The sequence below is a fragment of the Calliphora vicina genome, chromosome 4, assembly GCF_958450345.1.
Source record: "Calliphora vicina chromosome 4, idCalVici1.1, whole genome shotgun sequence".
NCBI classification, from domain to species: domain Eukaryota; kingdom Metazoa; phylum Arthropoda; class Insecta; order Diptera; family Calliphoridae; genus Calliphora; species Calliphora vicina.
Window position 1 is genome coordinate 72,453,323 of NC_088783.1, and position 19,329 is coordinate 72,472,651.

General features: G+C 31.0%; 1 protein-coding gene across 1 annotated transcript in view; it reads right to left on the reverse strand.

Moving 5' to 3' along the window:
- Positions 1-14,419: 14,419 nt before the first annotated feature.
- Positions 14,420-19,329, reverse strand: part of LOC135958499 (uncharacterized) — a 106,825-nt gene continuing 101,915 nt past the window's right edge. The window contains exons 22-26 of the mRNA XM_065509406.1: positions 17,057-17,451; positions 15,188-16,437; positions 15,049-15,119; positions 14,883-14,983; positions 14,420-14,699 (exon numbers count right to left, since the gene is read on the reverse strand). Coding sequence (XP_065365478.1) covers positions 14,426-14,699; positions 14,883-14,983; positions 15,049-15,119; positions 15,188-16,437; positions 17,057-17,451 — 2,091 coding nt within the window. The 3' untranslated portion in view covers positions 14,420-14,425. The remainder of the gene's footprint in view (positions 14,700-14,882; positions 14,984-15,048; positions 15,120-15,187; positions 16,438-17,056; positions 17,452-19,329) is intronic.

Consider the following 19,329-nt stretch of genomic DNA (forward strand, 5'->3'; position numbering starts at 1 on the left):
TATATTTAAACTAAATGCTCAAGCGACAGATTTCTTCCCATCCAAAAAAATTGAATGAAATGAGGTATTAATTTCGTTGAATTCTATTAGTTTAATTAAATAGAGTGAGTTTGTTTTAATAACTCGAACACGCCACATAAAGCTGGCCGTGAGAAAAGCATGACATTTCCAGATTTATTTCGTACACTTCCAACAACTGCCCTTGTGACTTGTTTATGGTCATCGCGAAAGCAAGGTTCACTGGGAATTGAATACGTTTGAACTGAAACGGCAAATCGGTTGAAGTCGAATGATTTCGCGGAATTTGGTATTTTTCTCCTTTGAACGGTTCTTTTAATATCCTTGTCACTATCATATTGTTCATTAGCTTCGTCACAATCAGTCGGGTTCCATTGACAGATGATAGATCCAAGTTTTAGAAGCATATGATGAGGTGGTATGCCAGCAAATTCATTGAGGACATTGTCTTCGATTTCAAAGCGGATATACATTAGTGATGAGTTAATCGTTCGTTGAAGTGAATTGGCAAATGACAGTTGGAATCAATATTAAACCACTGGAAGTATCTACGGGAATTTATCCATTTCCTGTTGTTTTTGGAAAATCACTTTTATTTTTCACCAAAAACGTTATACTTTGCCAAAAACCAATATTTATATGAAAATTTCAACAAAAACTTAAATGAGCTGTAATTCAGTTAAAAGATCATAAGCTTAATCACTTTAAATTTTTTATATTAATATTCGCAAAAATCTATTTGCATATTCGATTTTCGAATGTTAGCGACTATAAAACCTGAACACAAAAAAGTGCCTCGTGTGTGCCCTTCCCTTCTTTGAATCCGAATTGAGTCTTTCCCATAGCACATTCGCATTTTTCATAAATCCTGTTATGAATTATCTTAAGAAATATTTTAAGTGCGTGACTCATTAAACTGATAAGTCGGTATTCATTACATTTCTTAACGTGACTTTTCATTGGAATTGTAATAAAGGTGGATTTAAGCCAATCTTGTGGATATTGGCCCGTGTCAAATATGTGGTTAAAAAGTTTCGTAAAAAGTTGGATATTATTTTCATTTATGAGTTTAAGTATCTCGGAAGGGACTTCGTCTGCGCCGGTGGCCTTCTTATTTTTGAGGGATCTTATCGCACCCTCCACTTCACTGTCCGTCATACAAGTTCCTGACATTTGTTGTGATGTTTGGTTGTCATAACATGATCTACTGTCATCGTTAAATAATTGTTGAATGTATTCTTCCCAAGTCATCTTCTTCTCTCTAATATCAAACACTGCTTCATTATCGTTGAGAACTGATGGATTTGTTTTGCGCAGGCCAAATTAACAAATCTGAAATAACATATCGCTCATTTGCTGCAACACAGTTCATTACTCAAAATACGGGTGTTTTGAACTGAGTAATACAAAATATGCGCCGTTCTTTAGTCTTTCAAATAGTTTTATCAGTTTTAAAAAAAGTCAATTTATTTTTAGTATGAGAGTGTTTTTTCGTTGTAAACGTCAAAATTAAAATTCATGTTTTCTCATATATTTGACAAGTAAAAATTTGGGTTAAATACAGATTAGAAAGATATTTAAGAAATAGTAAAATGTCATAAAACATTCAAAGTCGTTTTTCTCGAAACGAATTTTTCTGAATTATAACGTTGTTGCAGCAAATGAGCGATATTATTAGCTGTCAAATGAAATGACCGCCTTCAGCGCAACTTGTTGACTCATTGCAGTTTCAAAAGAGATTTTAAAAATGTTTCACAGTGTGGACCGGGACTAAGGAGCACTCAATTTAAAGACCTGCAAAATAATGACATAAATAAGCAATAAGTAAAAGTGTGGAAATAAAAGCGCCCTAAAGTATGCAAGTTTATTTGCACGTGCTTTGTTGAGTGCTAGCAACTCTTGTTGTGTTTGTGTAAAGAGCAGATTAATGTTCGTGCCCGAGGCTGCTTTTGGTTCTCTATGTTTTAAATACATGTTCCCTTCATTCTCCTTTGATGATCTTTATGTAGATTCAAATACATACCTGCAACTTTTCAGTTTACACTTAACAAAACAATGCATTTTATATTTTCTTTTGTTTTTATTTAATTAAATAAATTTACAGTATGTTTTTTCATTTGTTGTTTGTTTTTTTTTTTCGTTTATTTAAATATACAATTTTTGCAGTTTGTTTAAACCTAATTTTGCCATTTGACATACATACTTTTTTTAGTTAAACTGTTGCAATTTTCGATTTTCATTTGGGGGGAAGGGGGTTAGGTTTATTAGATTTGCAAAGTACATTTCTGTGAACGTATGTATGTGCATTTCTATGGTAAGGATATTATGGGTAAAACATAATAAAAAAGCGTTAGAAAAGAAACAGATACAAATAACAAATATTTGAAAATCAATTAAACTATTTTTTATCATAAAACATTATAGCAAATCAACCGGAGAGTTAAATATTTATTTTGTTTATTTGTCATTCTATTCATGTGAGGAGGTTAAAGTACAAGTTGTAGTCTTTGTTTTATTTTTTTATTTTAATTTTAATTTAATTTTGTTCAGTGAAATAAGAAAAGTTTAAGTGCAGAATATACTATATTTACTATATATGTATATAAATTAGGTTTTTTGTTTGCTTTAATTTGTTATTATTACTTGGTTAATTTTACACTAAATGACTAGAATTATTACTACAATATAAACACTATCATTGTTTGGGGAGTTTGGTTTCTTTTTTTCAATTTAAAAACGTTTTTCTTTTTGTTCTTTACTCTACCATGAAATTTCAATACTTAACTAAATTTATTTATTTATTTCTTTTTTGTCTTGGTTTTCTGTTAATTAAAGTATTCTATTAAAAATTTTAAACATATAGATTTTGGTTTTGTATCGAAAAGTTTTGTTTTTGTTTTATTTAATGAAACATAACATTTGGAAATCATAAGAAAACTGTGCAGTTTTTTTTTTTTGGAAAAATTTATGGTGAAATACATTTATTTTAATTATTTAGTTTATATTTTTTAATGGTAAATAGTTAATTTAATAATTTATTGCTTTTTTAAATTGCTGTTTATTTTTATTTTTTAAATTTATTTTCATATTTTGGTTATTTTTATGTTTCCGTATTTTTTCATTGTTCTTTATTTAATAAACGCTTTTTGTTTCTTTTAATATCGTTTGCAAATATTAGTTTTTGAAATATTTTGTGAACATTTATGTATTTTTAGGTTTGTTTAAGTTTTTCTTTACCTAATTTAAGTTTTATTTTTTTCAGTGTATAAAGAGGTGATTGAATGTAGCATTGTTGTTGTTACAGTATGTTAGTATATGTGGTTTAGTTAGATGAAATTTTGAAAAGTTTATCTTTTGTTCAGTGTTGGAGTTGTATGTTTTTGTATATTTATATATTTTATAATTTTTCATTTAATATCTTTATCACAGAAATTTATTTTTAGTAAAAAGTCTGTATGTGTATGTGAGTGTTAAGTAGTGATTTTTTATGAGATTGTATAAGAAATATGTTTGAATAGCAATTGAAATGGAAAGTATAGGTTTCATTTCATAATGAGCCTAACATATAAAAAAAGGGTCATAACATACAAGGATAGTTTTCTTATCCCAGGTATAAACTTAGGTCTATTACGGACACTATTTTGCAAGAGAATCTCCTTATCAAATTCAAATTACTAATTATTTTGCGACTACTGTGCGATATTTTATACAAAGCAAAAACAATAAAATTAACATTATTATTTTTAATAATTTTAAATATCTATTTTCTCGAACACAATTATTATTTATAAAAGTTCCATTTTTATTGTAATCCTTTACGTATTAGCAATAAATGTTTAATTTCTTAATCATACGCCTTAGTATACGGTTTTGCAAAAACCCGCCTAAAGGTATGCTACAGATAAATCATATACAAAGAAGTGATAAACAATAGTGCGTATGAGTAATATAAATGTACATACACTACCGCACAGTAGTTTAGAAACATTTCTTTTGGAACTAATTCGATAGTTCATGAACGATTGAGATATCATAATAAAATTATACACCATCAGAGCTGATTTATTTGCAAAATAATTTGTATTTAAATAGATTCGTAGATTTTTTATAATTTCTTAAAATTTGTTTGTATATTGTAAGCATTATGGGTATACTTATTTTAATGAGTTTACATTTGCGTTTATAAATTATGTTTTACATAAATATACACGCATTTAGAATTGAAAACGTGAAACATTTCAAGAGAAGGCAAGCTTTGTGAGTCTTCTGAAGGCTAGAAATAAGCATTTTGTATAAATATTTGGTATTTGCTTGAACTTAAGAATTAGTTTTGTATGAGAATAATAATACGAACAGTTATTTGGAAAAAACTGAAAAACATACTATATTTTACATGCTTCGAATTTGGAGTCCTGTAACTTTTTATAGGGACCAGTTACTCAATAACATACTTTTCAGTTACTAATGCATATCGTCTGCATTACTTAGAAGTAGTCGTATAATAACTTATTTATTATCTGTTATATAACTGCTTACTTTCAAGTCATTTTCATAAACACATTCAGTTTTTACTAATAATGGCTTCTTTGAGACATAACTGTTTTAGTGATAATAAAGTAATGTCATATTAATAAGCTGTTGAGGTAAGTACTTGTCTCCAATGACACCATCGTGTTAAAATATTGATTTAAAATGCTATTATGTAAGAAGAATTTAGAATTTTATCTCATTACTTGGGAATTAAAGTTTTTTCATGAGTAATATATAACATTTCTTTATATTCGGATAATAAATTAACTTTTGGTTGCGATTTTTTTAAATTTATTAGGTCTGAGGAGACCAACTTATGGGGATTATTTTTTTTTCAGTAAAAAATAAATTCTCAATTATACAATTCTTGTAACGTCAAACAAAAGAAAATATAAAAAAATCAAAATCAAAGTTTGACGTTATAGGGCTAAATATTGAAAACTCTCCCTAGTGATTCTACCTTCAACAATTATTGTATCATGTTTACAATGATAAGGAAGTAATTTATACAAAGTTGGAAGACTCTACAATAATAGTTATCTAGATATTTGAAAATAACTATTTACTTTATATTGTAGTTTTCGCACTCACACGACTCTGATTTCACCAATTTACATCCCAACTACTCATTTGGGGTATTCAAACGGTCTCCTATTAGGTCGTATTACCATAATGTCATAAAATATTTTTTTAGTTTAAACTAATTTTTGTTGGGTTTCAAACAAAAAAGTTATAAACTAATAAGAGTTTTTGAACTATGTTTATTGGTTTGTCATAAAATAACACTTTTTTTGTTTGCAACAGAACAAGTATTTGTTTAAACTAAAAAAAATATTTTACGACATTATGACAATACGACATAATAACAGACCGTTTGAATCCCTCAATTGTATGTATCAAAATTACTCATGTAAAATATGGATAATAACATTGTTATAGTTCTTCAGATATTTAATAATAACTATTTTGTTTATGAGGAAGGGATCACGTCCACTGTTCCGATCCGCCTTTAACAGCTGACAAAGTTCACTATTATATTTCTTCAGATTATAGTTCATAAATATATAATTTGTATGGGAGGGTCTCCGCACATTGTTTTTATCGCTATAATTTTTATTTTTACCCAAAGTTTCTAGACTCCAAGCCAACTTTACAAAGCTTGGAGTCAAGTTTAGAGTCTTTAACTATTATAGTTCTCCTGATATTAAATAATAACTATTTAATGTATATTAGAGAGCCGATGCCCACTAATCCGATCTAGCACATTTTCTGCCAAACTATGTATGATAATAGTTCTCTAGATATTCAAAAATATTTTTTTCCGATCCAGTCCATTTTTTAAACAAACTTCGTACAGTGATAGGAAATTAATTAGTACACACACATCCATTATTTCTAGTTTGCATATTTTTGTCTTAAATATTAACTTCATAAGAAGTTTCAAGGATTTATTTATTATAATTATACAGATAAACCATACAAAGAAAACACTAAAATTCTTTAGTATTTACTTTGTATGGGAGGTGCCACGCCCACTATTGCTATCAATCTCGGTTTTCATTTAATGATTTATACGTAAAGCTAAATTACTTGTACCAAGTTTAAAGGGTTTAGATGTGATAGATTTCCAGATATGTCAACTTTAGTATTTACTTTGTCCACTAATTTTAAAATGGACATTTTAGCATAAATTTCAATACAAATTTTCAAGCTTCTTTTGTTATACTTTCCAAATTAAACGAATTTTAGTATTTTTACTTTGTATGGAAGCTGCCACGCCCACTATTCATAATCCGCCCGTTTTTCTTCTTAATATTTATATGGATGACAAAGTTTTTCGTGCAAAATTTAAGGACTCTGTCAGCTATAAATTTTCTGGCTTTTCTTCATATACCTCTTTTTCTTCACTCAACTTTGCACAACTTTTCTTCCCACTTCTACCGTTATTCCATCATATTTATTCCACTTTGTTCCCATAAAAATCAGGTTTTTCAAACTCTCTTTTTATACCCTTCACCTTCATGAGAAGGGTATATATAAATTTGTCATTCCGTTTGTAATTTCTACATTTTTCATTTCCGACCCTATAAAGTATATATATTCTGGATCCTTACAGATAGCGGAGTCGATTAAGCCATGTCCGTCTGTCTGTCCGTCTGTCTGTTGAAATCAATTTTCTGAAGACCCCAGATATCTTCGGGATCCAAATCTTCAATAATTCTGTCAGACATGCTTTCGAGAATTTTGCTATTTAAAATCAGTCCACAAATGGCTGAGATATGAGGAAAAAACCAAGAAAAAAACAACTGGAAAATAAATTAAATTTTGTTTACCTACAAATATTTAAAATTTTGAAGTTTGGTGAAGGGTATATAAGATTCGGCACAGCCGAATATAGCACTCTTACTTGTTATATATAATTCTGAAAATTCTTTAAAAACATGTCTGAAAAGCTTGACTCTTCAAACCGCAGCTGCGGATTGACTGCAAAATTAATATTTTTGTTCAATTTTACGTATTCATATTTAAAGGCCACACAACCTCGAGCTGCCGAGACGTAAAATTTTGGATCTGATATCTGCCGAAAATCCGATTTTGGCTATCTTATAACCCGACAAAGTCGGATTTTTTGTGCACAATTTTTTCTCTAGCTTCTTTTTCCACCGTGTCTTCACTTTTTAAAACTAAACATAATGACTTGCAATTCATTGTAGAATAGCGTAGAATAGATTTATTGTTAAAAACGTATGTAAATCTTTTTCCATTTTTATAACAGGAGGCGTTGTTATGATTACTGCAGTGAGAACCGATTTTAAATGATCGGTTTCAAAACAAAAAATGTACTAGTGCGTCTCTGGTTCCAATTTCTACATATGGTCCCACATGTTAAATGTCTATAGTAAATAGAATTGTCTGGGGTATAAGAAGTTACTAGTACTGGTGACTGTGTCAATAGTAAGTCAGTACAGTTTCATTATGGACATTTCTTGCAGGGTATAGATTGAATTAACAATATGTATAATTCAGCTTTTGATTTCAAGTTGATTTTAATTCAGCTTTTTGCAAAATTTTGTCAAATATCGAAACTTTTCCAAGGAAAAGGAAAACATATAGAAAAATATTTGAATGAAAAATCTAAAGCGAACCATACACTATCAAAATACTCATCAAGCTCTATGGTATTATTAGTGAAAATGTGTTTGTATGTGTGACACCGACAACGCTTGATGGAAAATCAAAAACATTTTGATTTTTAGCATGCTTGATGTCACTTTTTGATAGTCTATGGTATTTTCTCATCACTTATTATTTTAGGTTTTTCTTTATTCCCAACATGTTGTCGTTATTGCAATTAAAGTTGCATTCGTTATGGACATTTTTAAATACATTTTAGTGCAAATAAAAATTAAGTATAATTCCCGCTATTGGTGTTAACACCACAAAATCAAAAATAAAATGCAGATTGACGAGTCATCAATCAAGTGTACATCAAAGCATCAAATTACACACACAAAAAGTTACATCAAGCATTTTGATAGTGTATGGTGCCCTTAAGAAGCATTCAGTTCAAATAGTTGCAAAAGAGAGACATAAATATTAGGGTATTTAATCGATTAACCGTTAATCGGTTAACCGATTAATTTTGGTCGGTTAACTGTTCGAATAATTCAAAATTACCGATTTTCAAATAACAAATAAACCGATTAATTTGTGTCGATTAACCGATTAACCGAAATTTCTTTATTTTGCCCTTTAACTTTTATTTTCCGTTTTAATTCAAATAGAAAAGTCAAAGTAAAATTACATATATTATTTGAAAATCCATGAAACATGTTTAGTGAATATAACAACTGACATGATAATTAACGAAACTCGAGACTTTACTGAAATGAGTCTTTTATAAGAACTTATCAAAAAGTATTCAAAATCTAAAAAAATCCAAAAAGGACTCCAATGTTATAATGGAGGACTTTAAATAGAAAAAAAATAAATAAAAAGAACTGAGATATTGGATATTCATTATCATGTCTTACTTTCGATCTCTCAATCAGCGAGAGAGTTTTTTCCAAGTCAGGTTGTATTAAAACTAAAGAAAATTATTTATTTTTTGGTTGAATTGTTATGTTTTGTTTATTTTTTATGTTTTTGTTCTTTTTATTAATAAAGTACACAAAATTCGTGGTTTTATTTTCAGTTTAAAATTAAAATAGAATTATTCGGATAATCGAATAATTTAAAATTAACCGATTAAATCTAAACCCCGATTAATTATTTGCTCGATTAACCGATTAAACCAGAAACCCGATTAATTGAATACCCTAATAAATATGCAACCAGCAAACGTTGAGAAATATACGCGCCTTAAAGTATGCCTGTTTTTTCAATTGCTATAATTTCCAATAAACTTTTGATAGTGTTTATGTGTGAGTAAAAATGTTAAAAATTACATGTGTAGGTGTGTTGGTATTGAATATGAAAATTATATATGTATGTGTGTATTCATTATGTTTATAATTTTACATTTACGAGTAGTTTTTTTGCATTTCTTTTTTACTTAATAATATTTAACTAAAAAATATTTGTTTAATTTGAATAAGTTTTTGTTGTGCAAAATACAACATATTTCTTTGTTATTTTTTTCTTCATCTTTTTAATAATTAGTTCATAAGTTATTTTGATTTTTTTTTTATAAATTAATATATTTTTTTTGTTATTTATTTTAATTTAATTATAAAATCAGTCTCAATACAAGCCATCTTAATAATGTTTTTTTTTTTTTTATTTTGCCTAACTTTTTTTATTTAATTTTAATTTTAACCTTAATTTAATTTTATTTTGTTTTATCTTCTTGTCCGATTTGTTGTTCTGAAAATTTAGTTTGGTTTCTTTTTTCGGTTTCGTTTGAAAGCATCTAAAAATTTTGTTTTATTTTCATTTGTTCATCGATGGGTTCTTAAGCAGTAAGTCAATTATTTTTGTATGTTGTTTAAGTTTTATTTATATAGTATTTCTTTTCTTTTATTATTTTTTTAATTGTAATTAGTGCTACTTTTTAGAAATATTGTGCATTTTGTTTTTTTTTTGGTATTTTATTTTTAACTTTGTTCATTATAAGTAAATAATTCTAAGATATTGCTTTTTTGTATAAAGTTTTGAATGGCTGTTTGGTATTATTTTTAGAGGTTTGATGTGAGAGCGTGTTTTTTCAAGGTAAAAAACTTTAGAATTTGTTGGTAGTGTGAATAAATGATACCTATTTGACTTGTGGTTGGGGGTGAATATTTTGAAGTTAAAAGTTTTTAAAGGAATTTAAAGTACTAGAAAGAGTTAAAAAAGTAAATGGCTGAATATTACTAAAAATTTGCAGTGAATAGTTTTATTCCATAAAAACTTTTTATAATTTCAGCCATTACATTTAATTTTTGATTTAATGTGAAAATTTTGCATAGGATTAGTATGATTTGTTTGGTTTATGGTCTTTGAAATTTCTTTATGGGTTTTATTATTTTTTTTGTTGTTACAAATATATCCAATGAAATAAGGATTTTTTTTTATTAATTTCTTTTGTTATATTTTCTTTAAAATAACAAACACAGCGCAAATTGTTGAGCACACCATTTTTGTTTTTTTTTTCATTTGGTTACATACTAAAAAAACTAAACTATTCTCATTATCTACAATATTTTTGGTTGTCATTAATGATCGTTGATCATTAACTTTAATGATTATGCGAACGCTACATGTAATATAGTGGAGGAAATAATAAAATTATAATAAGTAAGAAGTTTCCAGTACAATAAACAGGATTTTCTAATTGAGTTTTAATAAAATCTTGATTTGAATTAATTTAAAGTCAATGGGTCAAGACCACTTTCATATATAAATGGAAAATATCATATTAAAAATATAATAACGAGTAGATCGTAATTTGATTTTATTATTACAGAAGTTCAGCTTTATATTGGCCTGTGAAGAGTTTTTGTTTTTTTGTGTGGGAACATCGGTACATTGCTCTCATCTTTTATTAATTAACTTTCCAAGATTTTGTGACGAGCGGTCAATAACTGAGCAAAGCTCCCATGTAATATTATGTTCCGCAAATTACTTTAGCGATATCATCTTCATCTTCTGTCCGCTTAACTCTCTGCACGCAGAGAAAAAATATAGTTGGGCATGGTTACTGTAACCATTTAAATAGTGTTACAAGTTTTTTAACTATATTATAGTCACATTAACCATTTACATGATTGTGGTAACCATAATATGGTTAATTTACGATTCACATGATTGTATCAACCATATATATGGTTACAGTAAACAAATATATGTTTGTGGCAACCATATTTATGATGAATAATTTTATCATAATATGTTGTTCTAAGATTATGATAAGCCTTAAGTCGAGAGCACCATCATATGATAAGTCCTTCATTATATGCATGGTTGTCACAAACATATATTTGTTTACTGTAACCATATATATTGATAAAATCATGTGAATCGTAAATTAACCATATTATGGTTACCACAATCATGTAAATGGTTACTGTGACTATAATATAGTTAAAAAACTTGTAACACTATTTAAATGGTTACAGTAACCATGCCCAACTATATTTTTTCTCTGCGTGTGTGGAGCAATGGGCCTCTACATTTCATTCCAGTTTCTTCCGCTGTTTTCCATGTCTTTAAGCAAGCTTCTTTTCAATGTGGTCCGACCTCTTTTTCTAATGACTTGTGGATTCCAATCTATCTGCAAGACATCAACAAGTTTTACTCTAACATCGTATAGGTTATGCTTCCATTTACGGATTATGCAGAAGTGATCAATTTGATTTTCAGGTGAGACCCATGTCGTTTTATGGCTAAGTTTATGTTTAAATAGTGTTCCTCCTACTACGAGACCATGTCGGGAACATGTCTCTAAAAAGATTTCTCCGTTTTCGTTACGCATGACTACTCCATGTTTATCCATTGTATGTTCGTAGGAGGTATTATCTTTTCCAACCTTAGCATTAAAATCTCTTGTTGGATCCCAACAAATATAGGCTTTAGACGCGTTACAACTTAGGAAAATTGCAACTCCATCGCTATGGATATCATTTTCTTCACGAGCTGAATAAAGTAGCTTATCCCGGATGACTTGGTGTGAACTCCTGTACCATTTCATCTAATTTCAATTTGTCACGTTCCTTCCCTAATTGGACTCATAAAGTGTTCTGACATTCCACTGCCAATTTTGGTACGTCTTTTAACTGTGAATATCCCTTTAGATTTCTCATGTTTAGAGTTTTCTAAAATACTGTCTGAATATGAATTTCTCCCTCCCAGACACATGTAGCTTGCCTCCGAACCGATTGGATTTGACAAACGTCAATGACCTCCTGGGAGACTTATCTTCTGTATTGCCAGAATTCCTTCAATGCTTGTAAGGACAAAAAAGAGCTTAGTGAAGCCTGACACTCCTTGTTTGAGTAAGCATAGGCGTAGGCTTCCTGGAAGCTTATGGGCGCTACCATTGACCTTTAAAGGTTCATCCGTTACCATCCCTTTTGCACTATGCTGTCATAATAGTGCAATAACCTGATTGACTCTATTCCCCGAATAATTCAGGTTGGCTCAAACAGATGTAAAATATGTAATCTCTTAAATTTGTCGGTATCGGAATAAATTTCTCATTAAACAAGTGTCTTGTAAACAGAAATCATCTTACCAAATTGTAAGGATCGTTCCACAATTGAATATGTTATATAGAAAATTTTCAACAAAAGAAACTGTTATACAGAAATTATTTTATGGAAAAAACTATTATACACAAGATTTTTCATAGTAAAAACTGTTATACACTAACATGTTGATAGAAACTGTGTAATACTCAAAGTTTTCTATAGACTAAAATTAAATATAAAATAATTTAACATATCCTGAAACACAATTAGCTTATTTGCAATGAGTATAGCGAAATTAAATGAAAAGGAAAGAAAAGAAGATTAACCCGACATGTTTATTTGAATGTGTAAATACTGAAAACTATTGGCAAGTCTCTTTTGAATATAATAAAGTATGAAAAAATACGATCATATCAACTGTTCCTACATTAATGATCAGGAAAATATTTTATATACATATTGAATATTTTAATGTTAAAGCAATTATTTATTAGATCATTTTAATATATTGAATGCTTTATTTATTAGAACATTTTTTGCAAACATCATAGACGATCCGTTATCCGATCACTTGATTTTTGGGATGATCAATTTTTCAAAGAAGTTATGGATCGTAACAGTTGAGTTTCGATATAATGATTCAACATTTGTTTTTATGAATTTTACTAACAAACTAAGATTTTTAAAACATTTTATATTCACTTATATTGAAATTCCAATTATTTTTACAAAATTTACTCAGGAAAATATTTATTAGTTCTAGAACACATGCTTATAACCAGTTCTCGTTCTAGCTTTTGTTTGAAATCGACACTGTTAGAACTAGTTTCAGAGAAGACCAATGATTTTTGTTTGAAATCGTCAATTTTAGAATTAGTTCTATAGAAGCTTTACAGATTAATTATAATAAATGAACTTAAGCCTAATTAAAAATTTACTTTCAAATTATATTTTATAATTATTTTTATTTATTTGATATTTATTACCCCTCGGTATTAGTTCTAGAGAAGACTTATAAAGAAACATAACTTCTTAGAAAACGTTCTTGGTTTAGTGCTTCCAATTTTGAAACATGTTTCTAGAAGTTGTTGAGGAGTTTTTAGTTTGATTCAATGATAAAATTAGCTTAACAAGACTTTGTTGGAAACGTTTTTTGGAACAGATTTGTTTCCAAATTATATATTCCCTGTTTATGCGTTCAATTTCTTATCGATCCGTATGTAAATATTTGAATTTTATTAAACTTTATGCATTAAAATAAAAATTTATATTTAGTTTTTTTGTGATTTAAGATTTGTTTCCAAGATCTATATCTGTTGTTAAACTGCTTGCAAGAAGTTATTAAAGAATAATATATGATCTATAGAACTGGTTTAGAACTAATGTATCACAAATCCCTAAGAACTGGATATAAGTACTTTGGGATCAAAATAGTCTTCCACTGAACGGGTTCTAGGTATAATTGCGACATGACTAGTTCCCAGGCAACCATTTATAGAATCGGAAAAAGTTCTGTTTACACTTGTTGTAGAACTAGTTCTAAAAAATTCCTGGGTAATAGATTTTTTTTTGTTTTAAAGTTCATTTAAATATTACTTTAAGACAAAATGTTTAAATTTTTATGGAAACTTCTTACTTGGACTAGAAAAAAACTTAGAAGAGCAAATAATCAACTACATAGTATTAAAAAGTGTTACATTCTTTGTGTTTCTACTGTATGTAATTTAAAATGTAAAAATTTGTCACAACATTTAATGGTAATTTTTAATAACATTTTACCCATACAATTAAACAGCTACATATACATAAATACATATTTATAAATTGATTTTATTTATCTAAAAAAAGTGCATTTTTGCAAAAATAATTTAATTTAACTACATGACTAAAATTTAATATTAATTTTGGTAGCCTAAAAGAAGTAAATAACACAAAGTGATCGATCAAAGTTTAAATAGAGCTAAAGAGAAATATCAATTCCATTACGTCAGTGAGAGTGAATGAGTTGTATATATGTGTGTGTGTCTGTGAGAGAGGGGATTTTAGTGAATCTTATTATCTAAGAGCTTAACGTTTCGTTTTTATTTATATTAAAAAAAAACTTTATCTATATACAATTTACAATTTTAAACTACTCGCACTATTTACGGTTTTCCAATTTAAAAATTACTTTAGTTTTCCTTATATTTTGTGTGTGTTTTTTTAACTTAATCGCTATTTAAGTCATCTCCAATCAAACTACGATCCATGCCCTTCCAATTGCTGGAGTTTAATGCTGCCGCTGTTATACCATATGTCCCACTCGGAAGACGTTTTTGTCGACACAAAGCCAAACGTGTTTTACTGGGTGAGGTTGGTTGCAAGAGCGGTGAAGAGGCCTGTGGTGAATCCATGTCGTCGGTATTTTCTTCAGGACAACTGTCAGAAGGTGAGACAATACGTTCGCGGGTTTTTATGGATTTTTCTAAGCGTCTTAGGAATCTGAAAAAGAAGATAGCAGAAATATAAACTAAATGGTTTGGTAAGAAGAAAAATTAATTTAAAGACTTGATTTTGCAAAAATTTTGAATTTATTTAACAGTTCAAACCCTATTAGTGTCTTAAATCTTAAATTTTAATAAACACTGAAGAATTCTTGATAAATAAATATGACTTCAAACCTACCTTATTTGATTTCCTATGGCCCTTAAACGATTAATTTTACACTTAGGTCTGGCCGATTCATCTTCTTTAACAATGCTGGGTGAAATGCGCCTTAAAATAGACTAAAGAAATTTATGCAACAAATGAATATTTGCCTAATATCATAAATTTGTTTAAAATCACTTACATCGGCCACCTCATCTTCGCTTAGGCTTTCTTGTTTGCGGGGTTTCTTCTCACGATTGGGCGAATTAAGTCCTTAAATTAAAGAAAACTCACAATTAAAATCCTCTAAAACACACAAATCATAATAATAACAAACTTACGCCTAGGCAAAGGTCTTACGGTCAGCTCCTTTGCTGAATTCAAACTTTCCGACGAGGAGGAACTACTGGCCACCGGGTGGCGATTTAGCAAACGCCTTTTGGGGCTCTTACGTGTAGAGACCGTAACGGCAGGGCATGGATGGTGATGTGAATGGCAATGCTTGTTGCAAACATGTGTTATACTAGTGGGCGTGGATGAAGTGTTCAACGACTCTTTGGATGGCAAATCCAATTGTTGTTTCGTGGGCGACTGAGTCGACGAGCACTTGGAGGATTTGCGTTCTCGTTTCTTGCTGCTGCTGCGGCGTTGATGCGAAAACGTGTGCACCGAGGCGCCTTTGCCATCGGACGATGGAAAATCATACAAACCATCGGAGTCCGTGAATGGCAGTTGATCTTTGCGTCCGTAGAAGTGAGGCGAGAAACGTCCTATGCCGGCCCGCTCACTTAGAGGACTTTCGGAACGCGAGGAAACCGGTGATAGGGTCTTATCACCGCAACCATCGATTTGTATCACAATAGAAGGCAGTTGTAGTTGTGCCATTTGGGGGCCACAATTGGTGCTCAGCAAGTTGTTGCCACCTAACAGTGGCGCTGATGTTGAGGGCGGTTCATCGACTTCGATCAGTATCTCATCGTCTAGAAACATGTCAAAGCGACGCGAACTTATGCGGGTGTCATCCAACTTTTCGTCAACATGATCTGTGCCTATGCCCTCGTCATTGGACTCTATGAGTATGTCATCGGAAAAAGTTTCCGAATCAGAGCGAGGACGGTGCGTATGCAAACGATCGGTGTTGGCACCTGCCGTTGGACCCGTATACTTGCCATTGCTTACGTTCTCTTTGCAGCTGGGCAGAACGGACGATTTACGACGATTCAATAGATTGACATGCAAAGAGAGACCAGGTCCCGTGTGGCCACTGCCCGGTTCATCCATTTCATTGGGGTAAAGGGGATTACTGGAGCCACAACGGCTTGGTCCCGGACTAGCCATGCTCGAGTAACCCGATGAGCTAAGATTACTCTCGGATATGGTGCGATCCGCTCGAGTACACATGGTAAACGGACTTAGGTAACACATGCCCACCGGATTGGGAGGCATTAAACCCCCACTGACACCAGTTTTCGGAGCGGGTGACAGTGGTTCTGTGTCCGATTCCAGTTCGCTCATATTCGCTGTTACCGTTATCGTAGGCGGTGCAAATGGGAAATCCAAAGAAGTTGGTTTCTCAAATTGTTTTAGGAGCCTACAATTAGAGATTTTCACAAATTATTGTAAAACTGTCAACTAGCTCAGAAACTGCAAGCATTAGAGACAGATAGTTAAAGGCAAAGAGAGTTTATTTTTTTTATTTTTTGGAAATATTGTTTAAACATAAAATTATATACAAAGAGGAAACACAACATGTTGCAAGTTCAAATGTATTTATTGTATTATGTAGTAAGTTTGTAAGTATTTAGTCAAAACTTCATCTAGGCTCTACGAAGGCATGTATGGAGCTACGAGTACAAGTTTCTAAATAAAGAATACTAAAGAAAAGAATATACATTAACAAAAATCATATAGAAATCAAATGAAATCAAGCACTTTCTACCATAAAAGAGTACTCTTCATGTAAATATACTATAAATGTTAACTTGGTACCAAAACAAAACTCAAAATTACATATGTACTTAAAAAGGTAACAAACAGTTTGTAAAATTAGTTAAAGTTATGGTTAATTATTTGTTAAAAAAAAACTAGTTTAGTTAATGGAAGAATGTTTGAATTTGGAGTAAGAGATTTCTGAGCGCCATACAAAACAACCTAGAGTTGTGAACACAGTGAACAGTAAATGTGGTACCATTGTGTCTCTACTTGTATACCTTTTTTGTTGTTGTTTATTTGGAAACATAAAACTGGTTTCACCTATGCTGGCTCGTTGTGGTGGTGGTGATCCCGGAAATATAATCATTGGATGGCGATTCTTCGTTGGACTGGGTTGTTCTACGGTCAGTGTGGGAATAATCAGATCTCTGGGTCTGGCTTGTTTTTCCTCTGGGGTGGGGGGTTCTATGTCTATGGTAATGGCGGGTGTTTGCATGGGTGCGGCTGCAATGGCTGGCGTTAAACTCAGTTTGGGTATCTTATAGTTGAGCCCACCAATAATAGGCTTATTCAAGTTCGCCATCGATGTTGTGGTGGTATCGGTCGGTGTTGTCTCCACATCCGAATCATGTTGACGGGATTTTTCACGTTGCAGACCAATTCTCAGTTTTTCCTTTGAATTAGAAGATTAGAAAAAGGGAAAAGAAATCCATTAGAATTTATACATTGTGTGAGTGTGTGGCAAACAACAAGTGTGTTAAGAATTTTAAAGCATTTAGTGTCACTATCTGTTTTATATATGTAAACTAGCTTTTGGAAAGGATTTTTGCAAAAGAACTTTGAACAACATATTTTTTAATATTCAACAAAATAATTCATTTATTGCCTTTCAACTGAACCATCTTCGTATTTCATGCATTTTGCCAAACTCTATAACAATACCGCAATCCGAATCAACCTGGGAAATATTAAGTAAGTAAATTTGTTATAAGTAAAGGTATGTAGTTAGTATACCTTAGGCAACATAAAAGCTTTATTAATTAGTTAGTTGGGTTATATGAAAATATGTGATGAAGTGATTCTAAAGCGTAATTTTCTTCGATTTTCTATGACTTTTTTTTAGAACATCACTACTTGAATTCTTTGTGGTGGATAAAATCTAGCTAAAGTTCTTTATTATATATTAAGAGTAACAAATCGGGCCCAAAACAGCGAGAATATCTTAAGTGCAAAACAGAAAACTTTATAGGAGAAACATTTGTGCGATCGGTTGTAAATTTATATCAAAGAGTGAAAATCGAATATATAGGCATTAAGTTTTTTCTGATCTTGTTTAGATCCATGTACGGTGTCGGTGTCCTATCTTTTAAAATAAATAAAACTAAATGTGTGTGAGATATTATCAAAATTTTTTTATTAATTTGAAAGGACTATCTATTATATGTGGAATATAACATCGTGGAAATGTCCATCGCGGCTTTTCTTGGTGGCTCGCATCCGAAATGTCAACTTTTCCATGACTCCGGCTCATAAATCAGACTGAATTTGACCGATGGCATTGATTATGTTGGGCCACTGTGGTTTGTGGATTATTCTCATAGACCTGTGACTTAATAAACGAGATCAAATCGCAAAATCTAGGTAGCCAGTTCATATCACCTCTACGTGAGATGACCATGCCGTGGCATGAGCTGTGTGTACGTAGCGCCGTCATGTTGAAACCACATGTTGTTGGGGTCCATATCAACCAATTCAGACTAAAAGAAGTTGGTAATCATTGACCTATAGCGCTCGCTGTTGACGGTGATAGCCTGGTCTACATCGTTCTCATAGTAGTATGGACCGATTCGCCGCAACCTTAAAATCCACAGCAAACAGTCACTTTTTCGGGAAGTATTCGACGCTCTTGTATCTCATGTGGATTGGTATCGTCCAAAATTTGACAAATTTATTTATTTTTTCCAGAAATGGGCCAAGAACGTTGCCCGAACAGAACACCTATTTCGATAAAATAAGTTTATCATTTCCACTTATTGTTGAACGTTATATCCATGCTAATTTCGCTTAACAAACTGAATAAATGGCAGTCAATTCGACAAATGTAGTTTCAGCAATATGACAGCTATCAACTGTAAAATTAGGTCACTAAAGTAGAATCATTCGATTGGCAACAAATTCGGTTGCTATCACGAATCTGTTTTCTCTGTGTATGAAAGAAAATTTTTGCACCGAATCATTACTTGCGATGAAAAATGGATCCATTACGATAACCCCAAGCGTAAGATATCATATGTGAAGCCCGGGCCGGAGATCATATGTGAAGCTTACCATTGTGGTAAGGAAATTCTCAGTATCTGAACAGGCTATCAATTGCAACATGTACCGAACGTAACTGATTCGTTTGGAGTGAGCATTGGCCGATAAACGTCCAGAATATGCGGTTAGACATGAAATTGTAATATTCCATCATGACAAAGCTCAGCCACATTATTTAGAATGAAGTGGTTGGAAAGTTTTGCCTCACCCGCCTTATAGTTCAGACCGTGCCCGT